The following is an 18,377-nucleotide window of genomic DNA, read 5'->3' as shown; positions in this document are numbered from 1 at the left end:
TGATGAAGAGAACCAGGCTGTCTGGGAAATCAGCGTTATAAGCGCTGTCGACTGCCTCGTCCTCCTCATCTCCTTCCTCATCTTTCCCGTCCACTACCATCTCCAAGGAAGCGGGCGTCGACAATATCCCATCCTCAGAGTCCACGGTCAGTGGTGGGGTAGTGGTGGCGGCCGCACTCAGGATGGAATGCAGTGCCTCGTAGAAACGGCATGTCTGGGGCTGGGATCCGGAGCGTCCGTTTGCCTCTTTGGTCTTCTGGTACCCTTGTCTCAGCTCCTTGATTTTCACGCGGCACTGCGTTGCATCCCGGCTGTATCCTCTCTCTGTCATGGCTTTTGAGATCTTCTTATAGATCTTTGCATTCCGTCTTTTCGATCGCAGCTCAGAAAGCACGGACTCATTGCCCCACGCAGCAATCAGATCCAAGACTTCCCGATCAGTCCATGCTGGGGCCCTCTTTCTATTCTGAGATTGCATGGCCATCTCTGCTGGAGAGCTTTGCATCGTTGCCAATGCTGCTGAGCTCGCCACGATGTCCAAACAGGAAATGAGATTCAAACTGCCCAGACAGGAAAAGGAATTCAAATTTTCCCGGGGCTTTTCCTGTGTGGCTGGTCAGAGCATCCGAGCTCAGACTGCTGTCCAGAGCGTCAACAGAGTGGTGCAATGTGGGATAGCTCCCGGAGCTATTAGCGTCGATTTCCATCCACACCTATCCTAATTTGACATGGCTATGTTGAATTTAGCGCTACTCCCCTCGTTGGGGAGGACTACAGAAATCGAATTTAAGAGACCTCTATGTCGAACTAAATAGCTTTGTTGTGTGGACGGGTGCAGGGTTAATTTGATTTAACGCTGCTAAATTCGACATAACCTCCTAGTGTAGACCAGGCCTAAGAGGCCCACACTTCCCTTGATTTTCTTCTTGTTGCTAACATGCCTGAAGGAACCCTTCTTGTTACTCGTAACATCTCTTGCTAGTTGCAGCTCCAAGTGTGATTTGGCCGTCCTGATTTCACTCCTGCATGCCTGAGCAATATTTTTATACTCCTCCCTGGTCATTTGTCCAATCTTCCACTTCTTTTAAGCTTCTTTTTTGTGTTTAAAATCAGCAAGGATTTCACTGTTAAACCAAGCTAATCGCCTGCCATATTTACTATTCTTTCTACACATCGGGATGGTTTGTTCCTGCAACCTCAATAAGCATTCTTTAAAATACAGCCAGTTCTCCTGGACTCCTTTCCCCCTCATGTTATTCTCCCAGGGGATCCTGCCCAGCAGTTCCCTAACAGAGTCAAAGTCTGCTTTTCTGAAGTCCAGGGTCCGTATTCTGCTGCTCTCCTTTCTTACTTGTGTCAGGATCCATGTGTACAGATCACCAATAAACTTCAAGTTGTCCATGCAGTGTTTTTTGCAAGATCACACTAACTTTAACATGAATATGCTGTCTCCTTGGAGGGAACAATGAAGGCACTGTACATCAAAAGTGTCCAAGGACTGAGATAATTTTTCATAAACCTCCAGCCACTAAATTTTGCATATGCTAAATATTGTTTTAAAAGCCTGTTGATAAGCTAGTCAGCTATGAATGGCAACCGTGCTAACTGGCAGAGGCAAAAATGTGGATGTTTGACTTTAGAAACTGACACAAGTATAGGCAGAGAGGTGCTCCTGAAAAGGTGAGGATGGGAATTTTTAGGAAGGAAGCTGATCTGCTCTTTCAAAACTAAAAATACTGAGATTCCTTATATTGTCCAGTGGTACTATCTGCAATCATTATATGAGATAATTAACAGTAAAGAGAATTCTGGATATTCACTCAGATCACCAATTTCATCTAACTACCCATCATTCAGTTTAAAAATTCATTCTGCCATTCCATGTTTTTATTTTATACAGACATGAAATACACAAAGCAACAGTCTTCTTGGAATCAACAGAAAGAGTTGTGTATTGTCTGAATGGAAATGATAGTCCAGTCCTAATCGCAGAATGAAATTCCTGAGAGGATGCATATGAATGTTGAAAGAGTAGAACCAATGACAGTGTCTTGAGGAATGCTTCAGTTAATAGTGGCTTCATTTGACCATTATTAACATGTACCTGCTAAAAGTGACAAGTCATAAACAAATTGAAAAGTAGCTTGAAATGCCTGACTCAGAATAAATTCACAGTGAAAAGATCTAATTTAAGAAGCAAATTCACACTGATTACAGTTCTTTGGACAGAAAATTTTTGAAGATAACTTTGAAGATGTTCAGCAAATTTAGTTTTCATAAAAAGCCAAAATTAAATACATCTACAGTTTATTATGGAAGAGATGTTTGTAACAGCTGAATACCTATCACACTTTTAAAATCTTTACTTCAAAGGATCAGTAGTTTGCTACACTCTTCTTAAATCCAAGAATCATACGGCATAATCTATGTTTGAAGGAGGCTAGCTGGATACAGTAGAAAAATTCCCAGATCAATCGATATACAAATCAGCTGCCTACATAAGACACTGATAGGTGTGACAGCCATTATCCCCTGATTTCCTCAGATGTGAGCCACATAAACTTGAAAAGCATGTATTAAACCTACTGTATTAATAATCTGGAAAAGCTTGGTTATTCTTTCTTTACAAGAATACTATTAAAAAGAAAGTCATATTTACACTTAGTTCCAGTGCAGCCACAGTGGGAAATACTGACCTGGCCCTTCCAGATCTGAAAGTGAACAATCAATTCAGATGTGTCCAGCTGTCTTATTGTGGTTGGGTACCTTTCATTCCCTGCTAATGCAAGGTGGAGACCAGGAATCCCTTAAGTCGTGCACATAAAATGGTGACACTTGACCAGTTATTCTGCAAAGTGTGAAGATGTTATAAACCAGCTCATAAGCTAAGGACAGATACAGATGAAGTGATAATGACACTGCAGAAGGATCAAACTGAGGATCCTTGCTGATCTTAAATGCAAAAAAGAAGCTTACAAGAAGTGGAAGATTGGACAAATGACCAGGGAGGAGTATAAAAATATTGCTCAGGCATGCAGGAGTGAAATCAGGAAGGCCAAATCACACTTGGAGTTGCAGTTAGCAAGAGATGTTAAGAGTAACAAGAAGGGTTTCTTCAGGTATGTTAGCAACAAGAAGAAAATCAAGGAAAGTGTGGGCCCCTTACTGAATGAGGGAGGCAACCTAGTGACCGAGGATGTGGAAAAAGCTAATGTACTCAATGATTTTTTTGCCTCTGTCTTCACGAACAAGGTCAGCTCCCAGATTGCTGCACTGGGCAGTACAGCATGGGGAGAAGGTGACCAGCCCTCTGTGGAGAAAGTAGTGGTTCGGGACTATTTAGAAAAACTGGACGTGCACAAGTCCATGGGGCCGGATGCGCTGCATCCGAGGGTGCTAAAGGAGTTGGCGGGTGAGATTGCAGCGCCATTAGCCATTATTTTTGAAAACTCATGGCGATCGGGAGAGGTCCCGGAGGACTGGAAAAAGGCTAATTTAGTGCCCATCTTTAAAAAAGGGAAGAAGGAGGATCCGGGGAACTACAGGCCAGTCAGCCTCACCTCAGTCCCTGGAAAAATCATGGAGCAGGTCCTCAAGGAATCAATTATGAAACATTTAGAGGAGAGGAAAGTGATCAGGAACAGTCAGCATGGATTCACAAAGGGGAAGTCATGCCTGACTAAGCTAATTGCCTTCTATGATGAGATAACTGGCTCTGTGGATGAGGGGAAAGCAGTGGATGTGTTATTCCTTGACTTTAGCAAAGCATTTGATACGGTCTCCCACAGTATTCTTGCCGCCAAGTTAAAGAAGTATGGGCTGGATGAATGGACTGTAAGGTGAATAGAAAGCTGGCTAGATCGTCGGGCTCAACGGGTAGTGATCAATGGCTCCATGTCTAGTTGGCAGCCGGTTTCAAGTGGAGTGCCCCAATGGTCGGTCCTGGGGCCGGTTTTGTTTAATATCTTTATTAATGATCTGGAGGATGGTGTGGACTGCACTCTCAGCAAGTTTGCAGATGACACTAAACTAGGAGGCGTGGTAGATACACTAGAGGGTAGGGATCGGATACAGAGGGACCTAGACAAATTAGAGGATTGGGCCAAAAAAAACCTGATGAGGTTCAACAAGGACAAGTGCAGAGTCCTGCACTTATGACTGAAGAATCCCATGCACTGCTACAGACTAGGGACGAATGGCTAGCTAGCAGTTCTGCAGAAAAGGACCTAGGGGTCACAGTGGATGAGAAGCTGGATATGAGTCAACAGTGTGCTCTTGTTGCCAAGAAGGCTAACGGCATTTTGGGCTGTATAAATAGGGGCATTGCCAGCAGATCGAGGAATGTGATCGTTCCCTTTATTGGACATTGGTGAGGCCTCATCTGGAATACTGTGTCCAGTTTTGGGTCCCACACTACAAGAAGGATGTGGAAAAACTGGAAAGAGTCCAACAGAGGGCAACAAAAATGATCAGGGGTCTGGAGCACATGACTTATGAGGAGAGGCTGAGGGAACTGGGATTGTTTAGTCTCCAGAAGAGAAGAATGAGGGGGGATTTGATAGCAGCCTTCAACTACCTGAAGGGGGGTTCCAAAGAGGATGGAGCTCGGCTGTTCTCAGTGGTGGCAGATGACAGAACAAGAAGCAATGGTCTCAAGTTGCAGTGGGGGAGATCCAGGTTGGATATTAGGAAAAACTATTTCACTAGGAGGGTGGTGAAACACTGGAATGCGTTACCTAGGGAGGTGGTGGAGTCTCCTTCCTTGGAGGTTTTCAAGGCCCGGCTTGACAAAGCCCTGGCTGGGATGATTTAGTTGGGAATTGGTCCTGCTTTGAGCAGGGGGTTGGACTAGATGACCTCTTGAGGTCCTTTCCAACCCTGATATTCTATGATTCTATGATAAGACTGAAATAGCATAATTGTACAAGATAAATGAAGAGGACCTTTTTTTAAAAAAAATAGCTGGAACAAATAAATGAGAAATCATGTGAATATTTTGAGATAACTTCAAGGCACAAACCCAGAGAAATGCAGGCTTCATCCGCCTCCATGGAAGTCGGAGAATTAGGGCTTGATCCTACACCTGTTGAAGTCAATGGGAGCTTTGGATTTTCAAGGAAACAATCAGACCCCTTCATTTACTCATAAGTATTCAAAATGCTCTCACATGTACAAGTTAAAGGATCTCCGCTGACTCCTCTGTATGTGGAAACCTTCGAGAATAAGTAGTCTTATTAAATTAAACATACATCAATCCATAGTGTGAATAAAAATATTCTAAAAGCATGTAAGTAGTAATGAACCATTGCAAATCTCTAAACATTATTATCTCTATACCTTGCAACTAGGGAAATTTTGTAATTCACTGTCTTCACTTAAAAACAAAACAAACATTAAAGTCCAATTCTGAGCATGAATTTAAAGGAGATTTAGTTGGTTGCATATATTAGATCAGTTGTACTTTGGGATAAAGACACCTGTAGATTTGGCAAGAGAGGGGAGGGAAGTATTTTCTTAAAATAAAATCACAGTCCAGAATTTTTCCTTTCTATACTAACATCAGTTTTCTCAATCTGCTTAAGCATAATGTGCAAGATAGGATGGTAAAATGAAGTATTTTAAAATGTTTTGTAAGTCCTTTTATTCATATTCATTTTTACTTAAGTATAAATATAATGGTGTTTAAGGAAAAAGAAATTATGCATAAACAGTACTATTATAATTTTTAATTGTAGTTCCTTACATCTAGCAATGTTCTTCTGAATTAGAATGATCTTGGTTTGACATAAATGGGCACACTCAATATCAAAGCCACGAAGGCTTAATATTTTGTCAAAATATTATATTAGCATCTTTCGTCATGGTTCCCAATGATAATCTAACCACAGTAATTTACACTCTGATCCTCTTCCAAAGTTATTTGCAACCTTCTTTACCAAGATAGAGGGTTTATCAGCCTTTGCAGTAGAAGTCAATATATGTTTTGACTTCTTTAACTAGTGTGGTTCTCACAAAATAGATCAGAACAAAATAGTGGGTGGAGTGACCTGCAGCGTGGATCCTTCATATCCCTAGAAGATGCCGCCATCGTCATGATACGCCTTCACTCCACTTTTTTCTAATAAGGGAAGTGGCACATGTCTGCCTTAGGTATTTTCTATAACCCCAGTTGCCTGTAACGCTAAGCACCTCATGATATTTAATGTATTTCTGCTTTCAACATCCATGGAGTATTATTATCCCCATTTTACAGATGGAGAACCGGGGCACAAAGAGGCTAAATGACTTGCCCAGGATCACTCAGGAGGTCTGTGAACAAGCATGGATTTGAATGAGGTTCTCCCAAATCTCAGACTAGTGCCTAACCACCAGACTGGAACAAAAGGTCAGAAGAAGCTAGGATACAAGAGAGTTATTTTCTCAACTCCCTTGAGTTGGGAGGGGATAGTTTGGTCCTTTTGGAACCTGATCTATTGCAGGCAGCTGTATTAGCAAAGGGTTTATGTAGTATGTAGGAGAAGGAAGCTGCTAGGAGAACCAATCTCCATTTCCCCGAGAGTTAGAGGAGTCTTCAGGCAGGTTCTACAAATCAAATTGAAGCACTGTATGTGGTTCTGTGTATTTGCTTCGGTATTTTGGTTTATTCCAGCAGCATTGGGAAAACTCTGAGAATGTATTTGGTTTGAAAATATCGAAGCCAATAAAAGAAAGCAGGGACTTGAAATGAGGCCTTGCCTCATGTGGGCATCTCATGGAAACAAGAGGTAACGTCTTGATCTTATTAAAGTCAATGGCAAAACTCTTAATGACTTCAGTGGGGGCCAGAATTTCATCCAGAATATCTTTACTTACATTCATAGTTACATGGGTATGGATTTAGGAGGATAAAATTTTCTCTTCCAAATATTTGGAATATGTATTTTTATTTATATATGAATATATTTTTAAAAACGTAGAAATAATTGAAAATTGTTGCAAAGAGCTTTAAAATGTTAACTTCAGTAAAATCTACAGAGCTCTTTCAAACTTTGTACAAATCTTAATGAACTCCTCCAGGCATTCTGCCCATCCTTTCTGCCAATTGGTTGGAAAGCTGCTAGTTTTACCTTATCTCGTTTACAAATGTGACATTTTGAACTGTCAGTGCATATAAAATCAACATGAATGAGGTTAAAAACTTTGGCTCTTCTTTATAGAGAGAAATGTTATGCCCTCTTGAGGAATAAATGAATGAAATGAAACTCCTCATGGTGGGATGTCTGTTTTTATTTATATAGTCTCTGGTCCTGCAAGCCTGTGAAAACCCCCATTGAAATCAATGGGCATTGGTCATCGGTTTTCAGGACCTTGGCTACTATCATTAGATCAATCTTACCAGAACAACCTATGTATTACAAAGAAAATAGTGATTCTGAATGATTACATTACAGTACAAAACCTCAGGACAGAAAAGGGACATTGTCATCCTGAATTTAAAAAAAAAAAAAAATCTAAGTAACTTCTGGGACTACATTTGAACTGAATTTGATGGGCAAGTTTTTATAGTTTTCAATCACATTTTCCTATATCATAAACATTATTTCCACTTTTGTTATGTAAAAGATCCATACAATCAAAATGGGAATTAGACTTGCTTACTTACTATAAAGTAGAGCTGGCTGTGAGTGTTCCATTATTATTATTTTTTTGCCAGATTATGAGATTAGCAAAATCAAAATGTTCCATAGGAAAAATATCTAGATTGCTGATTATTTTATTTATTTTTCCATCAGGAAAATAAAAATGAAACATATCATTTTAGGTTGGGTCAACTTGAATTCAAATATTTACATTCATCAAACAAAATACAAATGTTTTTTTTCATGTCAGTTTGACATTAATCTCTGACCACCTGAGCTGCTGCGGTGATTCATGGGAGTTGAAGTTCAGATGCCTCAGGCCCCTATTCTTCCCTTTGGGTTGGGCCCCCTGGCTGGTCACACTTCTCATGATGCATTGTGGTTTTCCCTCTGGCTGATCTAGTGGAATGCATCATGGGAACTGGAGCTTGGGAGAGAAGCCCACAAGAGAGATTGGGATATGAGACCCCTGAACTACAGCTTCCATTAGGAACAATAGCAGCTCAGGTGGATGCAGTTTTATGTAGAAACAAAGTATTTGATTTTGGAATATCAAAACACCTTCTTTTGATTGGGGAATGTCCAAACGAAATGTTTTGACATATCCAAAACAAAATTTATTTGGAATGTTTCATTCCATTAAAAATATCAATATTTTCACTTTTGTATCTAGATTCAAGACAAAAACAAAGGTTGAAATATCAAAATCTCCCAAGAAATAAAAATTCCAATTTCCAGTGAACTCTGCTATGGAAGGAAAGCAGTGTGACTCCCTTTGAACAGAGTGGTCTCTGAAGGGAAACAGGGAGGGCAAAGTTTAATCACTTTCCAAATTCCATACTAAAAAAGATACTTGAGACTTGAGCAGTGATTAAATTGCACAGATGTGTGATATAGACCACACAGAGATGCCCAGAAACATAGGCAAATACAATTTTTGTTATGAAAAAAAATTTTTTTTTTGCATTACCTTAGGCTTCAACCAAGATTGGACTCCCATTGGAGTAAACACTCTACAAAGTCATAGTAAGAAATATTCCTTCTCCTGAGGTTGTTACAACCCAAGTAGACAAATGGTGGGAGAATGGAATTATTACTCTAATTTGGCAAGTCAGAAACTAAAGCACTCACATACAATGATTTGCCCAAGGTCAACAAGAAGTCTGTGGCAGAGTAGGGAACCAAGCCCAAATCTTCTGAGTCTGTTCCAGTGCTTTAACTGCAAGGCTAGTCTTCCTTTGAGTTATTAAGTTTGACAGAATTTCTTGTTTGAAAACATACAACAATGAGCTGTAAAAGCAAGAATTCGATGCTTAGGGATTGTTGACTTCATTGGATTTTGCTTTAGGATTGTAGAGCAGATTCAAAAAACCTTTAATGCCTTCAGCACACACATTCTGATATTTATGTTCCTTGGCGAATGCATGAAACAGAAACTGCCCTCTTTCTATTAAAAAATACTTCCAGAGATTAATTTGACTGTTATTGGGCTTTCCACAGTTGTTCTCATTACACAGTTTCTAAAGGAGGGTAATGTAACTGTCCCTAGGGCTATTTGAAGGCCACTTTCTTATTACAAAATAAAATAAAAATAAGAAGCTAATTCTACCTAAGAGGTTAAAATACAGTTGAGATATCCCTGACATGGCTTTGGAGATTGATAATTTAATAAAAAAAGCCTATTTTATTATTTATTTTATTGTATTGTTTGTGGTGTTATTTATGTATTTTATTTACTCTTGAGCACTGACCATGTGCTCAGAGCTTTCCAGATCACAAAGCACTCAAGGTCCAGAGGAGTTCCCAATCACAGAAAGAGGCTGATGGTTAAAATCCAGCTTGGGTAATAAGTGTCTATTGTACCTATTATTATTTTTTTACAATATTATTATTGAACCTATATTATTTATAATGTACTATATTTATTTATTGGTTGGTTTTAGAATAGAGCTTAGGGACCCTAGCTGAATCAGGATCCCTTAGCATCGTAAAGGATTGTTACATAGAATATCAGGGTTGGAAGGGGGTCATCTAGTCGAGCCCCCTGCTCAAAGCAAGATCAATCCCCAGACAGACTTTTGTCCTAGATCCCTAAATGGCCCCCTGGAGGATTGAGCTCACAACCCTGGGTTTAACAGACCAATGCTCAAACCACTGAGCTACCCCTCCCTCTTCTGGAAGCTTGTGGGTGGCCTCAGTGAAATGAGTGGATAATTTCAGTTCATGTTCTGGTAAATGTGCTACCATGACACAACACAACCATTACATTCATAGGGTTGTCAACCCTCCAGGTTGGCCTGGAGTCTCCCGGAATCAGCACTGATCTCCCGGTGACTATTGAAAGCAATCCGGGAGATTTTAATAGGATATTTTAAGAAAATGACATTACATTTGGCATATTGGGGGCGGGGGTGGGGGAATCTCCTGGAATAACTTCAGTCAGAGTTGGAAACTCTATACCACCAGCACCCTTCTTGGCAATCTTAGCAGAGGAACAAAGGAGCCCCAGATTTCCTTTCAGCCAGGTAGTTCTGTGCTGACATGCACGGCAGGATCGTTTTCAGGGCTGCATGTAAAAGAGGTATAGGCTGTGCCTACCTGGAAAGATCACTGCTTCAGTTGGTTTGCTGAAGCACTGGAGTGAAATGACCTGGACAGATTTAGTACCTTGGCCATGTAGGCAGGAAATGTTATATTGTGCATACTATCTATTTGATTAAATACTTATATGACCCTATCACTGTAGTATCTGAATGCCAAACAAACATTAATGTATATATCCTCACAACATAGTAATGGGGCATTACCTCTATCCACAGTGGGGCACTGATTTACCAATGGGAGAGGCAAAAGGAAGGAAGACAGTGTTGACCTGTGTGTCAAGCAGCACAGGTGTTTGGACTGGGTGACACAGCAGAGGAAAGGAGAGAGAACAAGAATATAAGAGAGTGATAAATGGAAAAGAGACAGCATGCTCAGAGAGGTGAGAGACAACAGACCAAAAAAAAAAGAAAGAAAGCAGACATAGAAATTAAGAAATAAAGACAAAGGAAAGAAAAAGAGAAAAGAGAGAGAATGAAAATCCTATCCAAGCATCAAGGTTGGCTGTTAGTCAGACAGGAAGTCAAAGATAACCCCTAGGTTGCAGGTCTGTGTGACTGGGAGGACGATGGAGGGTTCAACAGTGACAGAGAATGGGAGAAGTGGAGAGGATTGTGACAGGTGTGGCAATTGCCTGCAATATCCTGAACAAACTTTATTGAATTAAACTTAATTCATAAGGTTGAACTTATGTATCATTGTGTGGGCCAGGGATTGTATATAATTCTATGGGGAAGGACCACAGCCCTCTAGGAACTAAGAACAGCAGTGGGGAGGTGGTTAGGCAAACTCACTCAAGTAATAACACCTCTAGAGAGCTATCACCACCTTGAGAGAGGCTCCCTGATACTAGTTCAAACTGGATTGTCTAGGGACCAACAGATCAAGAAAGGATTTTTTGGATGTATAGCCTGAGTTTAAACTGACTCAGAGCCCTTCTTAATGATCCAACAAATAGGCAGACTCTTTTATCCAAGGGAGGCCCCAAACTTTCCTGGGAAGGGTTGGAAGAACTTGGCCCAGTCTGTGTGCTTATTTTGAGCTAACAGCTATTGTGAACTTACAACCAAAGGAAAACTTCTGTTTAGGGTTTGAAAAGCTGTTTGTTAGCATGTGGGGGGGTCTTTTACTGTTTTTAATGTTTTCTCTGTAATGCTTTTACCTTAAAAAAGTGCTTGCTTGGAAGGAGCTGTGTGGTAGTTTTACAGTGGCAATTATGCTGTTTGCTGTCTCTGAGGAGAAAAGTAAAGCAGGCTGGCTGACACAGCCTGAGTTTGCTGCAGAGGTCACAGTATAGGAGAGAGCTATGCAATCTGGAAATACCCCAGTCACGAGGGAGAGAGATATGGGTCTCCACCCAAGAGAGGTGATTAATGTGGAGCCGGGAGCTTAGAGTGGGTGCCCTTGCTGGACCATTGAAAGAGAATAGAGGTGCAATTGTCCTGTGCTGTGACGAGGAATGACGAGGCATTCCATTCTGGCCATGTTAAGTTTAAATTGGCAATGAGCCACCATGTCCCTATATTTGTTAATTTGGCCCTTTTTATTCAGTATTAGTATCCTGAAATCTAGCAGTTACTTAAGACTGCAAAAGTATGAAACAAAGCCAAACAAAGCGTACCTCAGATTAGATTCCAGCTAAGGGAACAGGAGTTTAGAGTTGTGTGAATAACCAATTTTTCAGTTCACTGGCTGAGCTGAAAAATTGGGAGAGGGAAAAAATCATTCTGAGTTGACCCAAAATGACACATTTCAGATTTTTTTCCCCCAGAAAACCAAAGGAATGGGGGGAAGCAGGAAGCAGGTCAGATTAAGAGTTTTGTTTCATTTTCAGGGTTTATTTAAATGTTTTGATTTTTTTTTTAAATAAAATTGATTGCAATTCCAAAATGTCTTTCCAAAATGAAAAGTCAAAATGTTTTGTTCTGATAATGCCGAAATGGATCCTATTGATAGTTCTGATTTTTTTTTCTTTTTTTGTTGTTGAAACAGTTCAACAACATCTACCAGAATTTGCTAATTGTTTTGATTGACCCAAATCTGCATTTTTTTGGTGAAAAAAGTATTCGTGTGAAAAATTTTGCCAGCTCTACAAGAGCTTCTTCAACATACATCTGTGCAGGTCATTGTCTATCTGTGTCCCTGAAAAGGAAAGCTTTAATATATGATTGACTTGCAGTATTAGTGGGTCAGAGGTAGGAATTCTGGGTACATTATGCAGGACAAATAAACTGAGCAGAATCTAGAGAGAGGACAGAAAGGAATCCCAGGAGAAGAACAGAAGAGTGAGTACTATGGGACTAGTAGAAGATGAGGATAGAGTGGGAGCAGAATAGCGTCAGTCCATGGAAAGTTTTGAAAACTATGCTCTTGGGCCTTAAAGGAAAGAGGAGGAAGGAGGAAATAGACATGACTTTCATAATGTTGGTTCTTGTCACAGCTGAAAATACTGCAGGGAGGTGGTCCCTTCTCAAGAGAGGATAATTTGTTAATTAAGGTTTAGCTTGCACTCATTGGACAGCCACCACCTGGCTTTAATAATTCAGAATGAAATACTGAAGTTTGGGCTCATTTTATTCAGCACTTACTGAAGTCGATATTCCATTAATGTCAGCGAGGGGTTTGCCTGAGTCAGGATTTGTCCCTCCTTTTGAAGTCAGTATTAGGGCTGCTCAGGTGAGTAAAGGGTGTAGGAAAGGGCCTTTACAGATTTATACTGCAACAACATTGATAATTTAATTTACATCTTGTAAAATCTGAATATTGTGGTTGAAGACATTTTTGTTTTCAATGATGTAGTCCAGAGATAAGACTTTAATGTAAAAGGTTTTATATTAGTACACAGGAAAGTAGAGTATTTGAATGTTGTTTTCATCTAATCACAATTGGGCAGGTAAATTAATTTTTAAAAAACACAGGCTCTCGCTGCTACAATATACTTCATAGTTTGTGTAAAAAAAATCTATAGACTGCTCACTCTCTGTCCAAATATAAAGGATGGAGTGGCTGCATTACTTTCACAAGAGGCAGAGCTACGAATGAGTTATGCATGTCATCCAAATAAGTGCTGATATACACCACTCTGCAACATCATGGATTTCACATATGCTACATGTATTAGACTAATTGTTTGATAAATATTTTAGAGACTAAGAAAAAAACAACCTAGAATAATAATAATTTTTTTACTCCTTCACCTGCACAGCAAATTCCCTCAGCCCTATGAGTCAAACAGTACAGGTCTTGGAGGGAGAGGATAAAAATATATAAATACATTCAAAATATCTTTATGAATTATGTAAAATGTTTTTTTTAAATACATAACAATGTCCTGGTTTTAAATTCTAATATCTCAAACCTTCCATGAGTATATTTAATTGTAATACTGGATATAAAGTTTATATTATTAGTCCTGATTCACTATTAGATATCCGATTTTTAAGGTGAGGTTTTGCTTCGAAAAGTGCACATTAAAAAATGATGCCATCTCACTCAACCATTTCTCAAAGGGGCAGATCCTCAGCTGATATAAATTTTCATAGTTTCATTGAATGGAGTTATGACCATTTATATCAGCTGAGGATCTCTCCCCCTCCCCAGGTGTAGTCAGAAGAATACCCTTCCTACTTTACAGATTCAAATACATATTTACTAGTTTTTTCTGCTGGTGCAAGCTCTATGCAATTCTGAGATCGTGCGCTACATTCCCATTTTGATCATTCCTCATTCACAGCATTAAATAAGCCACAGCTGCAGATTTTTTTTATCATTAGTGATGAGTGAGTCAGAAAGAACGCTACTGACTTTTTGATCCCAAAATCTTAACTGTGAGTTAAAAGAACCATCTTTATACTTACAAACTGAACATGCTTGAACAGGAAATCAACGAGAAACAATAAACAGGCAGCCATACAAATTACAGAGTCACACTTCTAAAGAGAACTTGTTACTTGGTCAAGAACTGAATATTTGACTGTCCAGGGACTCCAGACCATTATAATTTTGCAGGAGAAATGCCACATTAGAAAGATAGGGAGATGGGGGGGCGGGGAGGGTGGATTTCTCTAGCAGGTTGATTTCTTAAAAAGGTGGTTTGAAGCTGCTCAGATTTTTGGAATGTCAGAAGCAGTCCCAGCAGAGGAAATTAATAGCCAGAGTGTAGTGAGGCAGCAAAATTCATTGTGTGTTATATCTGTATCTAATATATGAACACGCACATTCATTCTGCCTTCAGATGTGCAAATATAGCTTCCATGAAATACAAAGCCATTGTTTTCAGTTACACACTATGGATGACAAAATTGGCTGGAATTTGGCTATTAGTCTGTTTTTGTTATTTATTCAAAATAAAAGTTACATCAGTTAGTAATGTATTAGAATAACAATTGCCCAGTTATTTTTAACTTTTATTGAGCTTTACAATTGTACAGATCTGGAAACAATAGAGTATAGAAACATCAAGTGCAGAAGATACAATATTCAGAGGTAGTAGCAATCTGTGTTAAACAGCTGAAGAAGCACCAGTGCTCTTACAGGACAATTCCTGTAATGGATTCATGCAGTTACAAACCAAGATTTTCCTCACATCACAGGATGAGCTTTAGAAAATGTAAGCAAACACACAGGGTGAATTTGGTCCAATATGTCTAATGGGGAAATGTCAAGTAATAGCAATAATAGAGAATAACCTCTATAGTGAGCACCAGTTATCAGCCTTCAGAAACTGTGATACACGGTGAAGATCTTCCCCCTCTCCCCATGTGTAGTCAGAATAATACCCTCTCTACTTTACCGATTACAATAAGTATTTACTTTTTTTCCTACTTACACTCCACATAGGTGGGCGAGGGGAGATGGTGCGCAAGGAGCCTGAGCAGCCACACCAGGGTGCCTGCAAATTGTAGCCAACCACATTGCAATGAGCATGGGATCACCACAGCCATGTTAGGTGATGGCTTTTCATTTGAAAAAAATGCCTGTGTTAAGAAAAGAATATGAAAACAAAGTGCAGCTTTTAAAGCCTCAGACAAAGCAGCAGGGACTTTTTCCAAAATGGGTTGAAAGTGAATTCCAGAGCTGCTTTGAAAGCTTTAAAGCTTTAGGAAACCAAATAGCTGAACCAAACAAAATTTGTATGCATCTGCAAATCCCACATTTCTGTATGGAAACCAGTGCTCACACACACTAAATGTACTCGTTACTAAACTGCTTCTTTGAACACCTGCAGTTATGAGAAGACATATTTAAATTGAAGTGATCTTTTTTTAAACTTCAAAACTAGATGCAGTTCTTGCCTGTGGCCATGATTTTGGACTATGTGGAATCCCTCTGGTCATGACTGAAGCTTGAAGTTAAAATGCCTCTGAGGATAGACAGCACTCTCCGAAGTCTTTTAATATGGTTTCTAAGCTTTCTATGCTTTCTATCCAGCCACAAATGACATGCTACTTAGCAGGGTGATTCCAAACTGGTGGCTAAGAACAAAACTTTGTGGGGCTTTTTGTATTCCTGTGGGATGAAATCTAATGGCCCCTAAAATTTATATAAATCATAAAACATGATGGGATTATATGAAGGGGGAGTGATTATTTATGTCATATAATTAATCAGGAAATTAATAATTTCTGGAGTGACTCATTTTATATTTAAATATTTATATTCTTTTTGTAGAGTGCACAGCTATCAGGGCTAGAGAAAAGAGCTCCCTCTTTATTTAGCCTGATCTTCCATTATAAGTGGTTTTCTAGCTCCTTCCTTAACAGCTAGGACACTGCCCTGGTGTGCTAGCCATGTATGCAACAATATAAAATGGTGTTAGATTATGAATATAGATAATTTTAGGGGTCATAGATAGAGAGGAACCTTTCTCCAACTTGCCCTTGCTTTTGTGGCATTCAGTCACGCAATATTGCTTTAATTAAGTATGCCTATTATTATAGTAATATTGCTCTTGCTATGTCAGGGTCATTTGAAAATTCAGAAGAGAGCGACAGACTCTTTGATCTTGTTCACCCTGCCCCATCCAAGTTCCCCATTCCCTGATCATAATATTCTACTGTGCAATTTCCATAGTCATTTCATTCTTGGAGGTATTTTCCTTAATATTCATTATTTATGGTTTTTAGTGGTTGCAACTGTGTTATTCCAGATCAAATGCCATGTCTATATATAAAGCACATAGATTTTTTTAAACTGAATAATTCTTACAACTTTTCAATGAAAGTCAATCTATAATGTTGTTTACAAAAATAGCAGTTATAAGATGGGTGTCCCAGTGCGAAAAAGAAAGGTGCGCTTTGGATGTTGAAGTGTTGAATGAGAACAGTGAAGACATTTGTTAGGGGATGCTAGTGAATCATTTAGTGAAAGTAAGGGTAATAACACTGACCTTCCCAAAGATCCAAACAAGCCTCACTTACTGCTATGGTACCTACAATCAAATAGAGGAAGTGATGCGATTAAAAATATTTCAATCACAGATCTGGTCTGCACCTTTCCCCAATTGGCTGGTTATGTTTATTGTAAACCCAGTTTAGATTAATATTCTTTCTTACACCAGTAATCCCATTGACATGAAGTTCTATTTGCCTGAGTACAGGATTGAGACCCAAATCTCTACCATTATGTATGAGCTTTAAAATATACAACCAAACCACATGTGTTGACTGTGCCTATTTATGACAGCCTGGTTCACTATATTTGCTTTAGCATTAAAGAATGCTAAAAGTGTCCTAATGTAATGGTACTATATTTTGAGATTTGTATATACTTTGCTTGCCAGTTTTCTTGCTTGTTATAACTTTCAATGAATTTTAACATTGGTCCAGCCAGTCTCTCTCTCTCTCTCTCTCTCTCTCTCTCTCTCTCCTTTCTCTCTGTGAGGTTCACATGTTGACTGATTTAAATATTCCATAATGACTGTTTGGCATATCCTACAGGCAAAGGTCCAGAAACCCTTTTTGCTGGCTATAACCTCAATGATAATGAGTGGCACACGGTACGTGTGGTTCGTCGAGGAAAAAGTTTAAAGTTAATGGTGGATGACCAACAAGCTATGACAGGTAGTGTGCAGTTATACTTCATCTTACTGGGGGAAATAAGACAAAACATAACAAAAATTGTAGAAATAGAGGCCCTTATTCAAAGCCCATTAAAGTTAATGGGAGTGTTTCACCTGATTTTAATAGATATTGGATAGGATCCAAAATGCATGCTGTGCAACAATTCATGACCAACACAAGATACAACCAGAAAATCATCACAATTCACACTAGCTTCACTTTAGGGCTAGATCAACTCACACTGAAGTCAATGGGAATTTTTCTGTTGACCTCAGTGGATGTTTGATAGGGCCCTGAGGGGAGTTCGGAGGGATTTATCCAATGATAGAAGATAATCAAAATGCCCTCTGCACCACTCATATCCAATTTAAACTGCAATTAAATGCCAGGCCCTTTGCACTGGAATGAATTTCACAGATGTTTCCAATTGTTGGGCACAATTTTCCCCCCTAACTTTTAATAAGTCTTGCATTACCCGGCTTAAATAAATACATATTAGGCCATAATATTATCTTTTGTGTCAAAATGGTAATATATAGTCATCAAGAAATGTGAAAGTTAGAAGGTGCTGCAAACACTTCAGCACAAACAATACCAGGTACATTAGGTGATATTAGAGAGGACTTTTATTTGACCTTTCATCCTAAAAATACTGTTAAAGAACATTAGTATAAAAGTACATTCTCTAGAATTAAACAATACCAGAGGTGGTCTACTGAAGGTGGGGCAGAATTTTACTCAGTATATGTAATTCACTTTGTGATGATTTCCTAAGAAAGGAGGTTGCCTAAAAAAGGGTGGATTAATTGGTTTGAAATGAATAAAAATGGCACTGGAGTTTTACTATGATTTCTTTAATCTGGCAGCTAAGACCATAGAGTTCATTGTGTGACCTTTTTTTTTTTTTTTTTTAGTAGAAGAAGCTGTTCTGAACTGAATAAAAAGTGACATCTAAAAACTCCCATTTTTTTTTCTATTCTCCTTATTGCCAAGTTTTAATTTAAACACCATCTAGATTACAAAACTACCAGGAAGGTCTGTTTTTCTCTGAAATCTCTTTCCAGCTGTTCAGAATGGCTTCAGCAAAAGGTCAGCA

At 39.1% G+C, this 18,377-nt stretch overlaps 1 protein-coding gene across 12 annotated transcripts in view; it reads left to right on the top strand.

Annotated features, from left to right (window-relative positions):
- NRXN1 (neurexin 1) overlaps positions 1-18,377 on the top strand; it is a 1,243,173-nt gene that overhangs the window by 605,824 nt on the left and 618,972 nt on the right. For all 12 annotated transcript variants that reach the window (XM_054022355.1, XM_054022354.1, XM_054022352.1 and 9 more), the window contains one exon: positions 17,159-17,281. In XM_054022355.1, the coding sequence (XP_053878330.1) occupies positions 17,159-17,281 (123 nt within the window). The remainder of the gene's footprint in view (positions 1-17,158; positions 17,282-18,377) is intronic.

The sequence above is a fragment of the Malaclemys terrapin genome, chromosome 3 (genome assembly GCF_027887155.1).
Source record: "Malaclemys terrapin pileata isolate rMalTer1 chromosome 3, rMalTer1.hap1, whole genome shotgun sequence".
Lineage (NCBI taxonomy): Eukaryota > Metazoa > Chordata > Testudines > Emydidae > Malaclemys > Malaclemys terrapin.
This window is presented reverse-complemented; position numbering and strand designations above follow the sequence as displayed.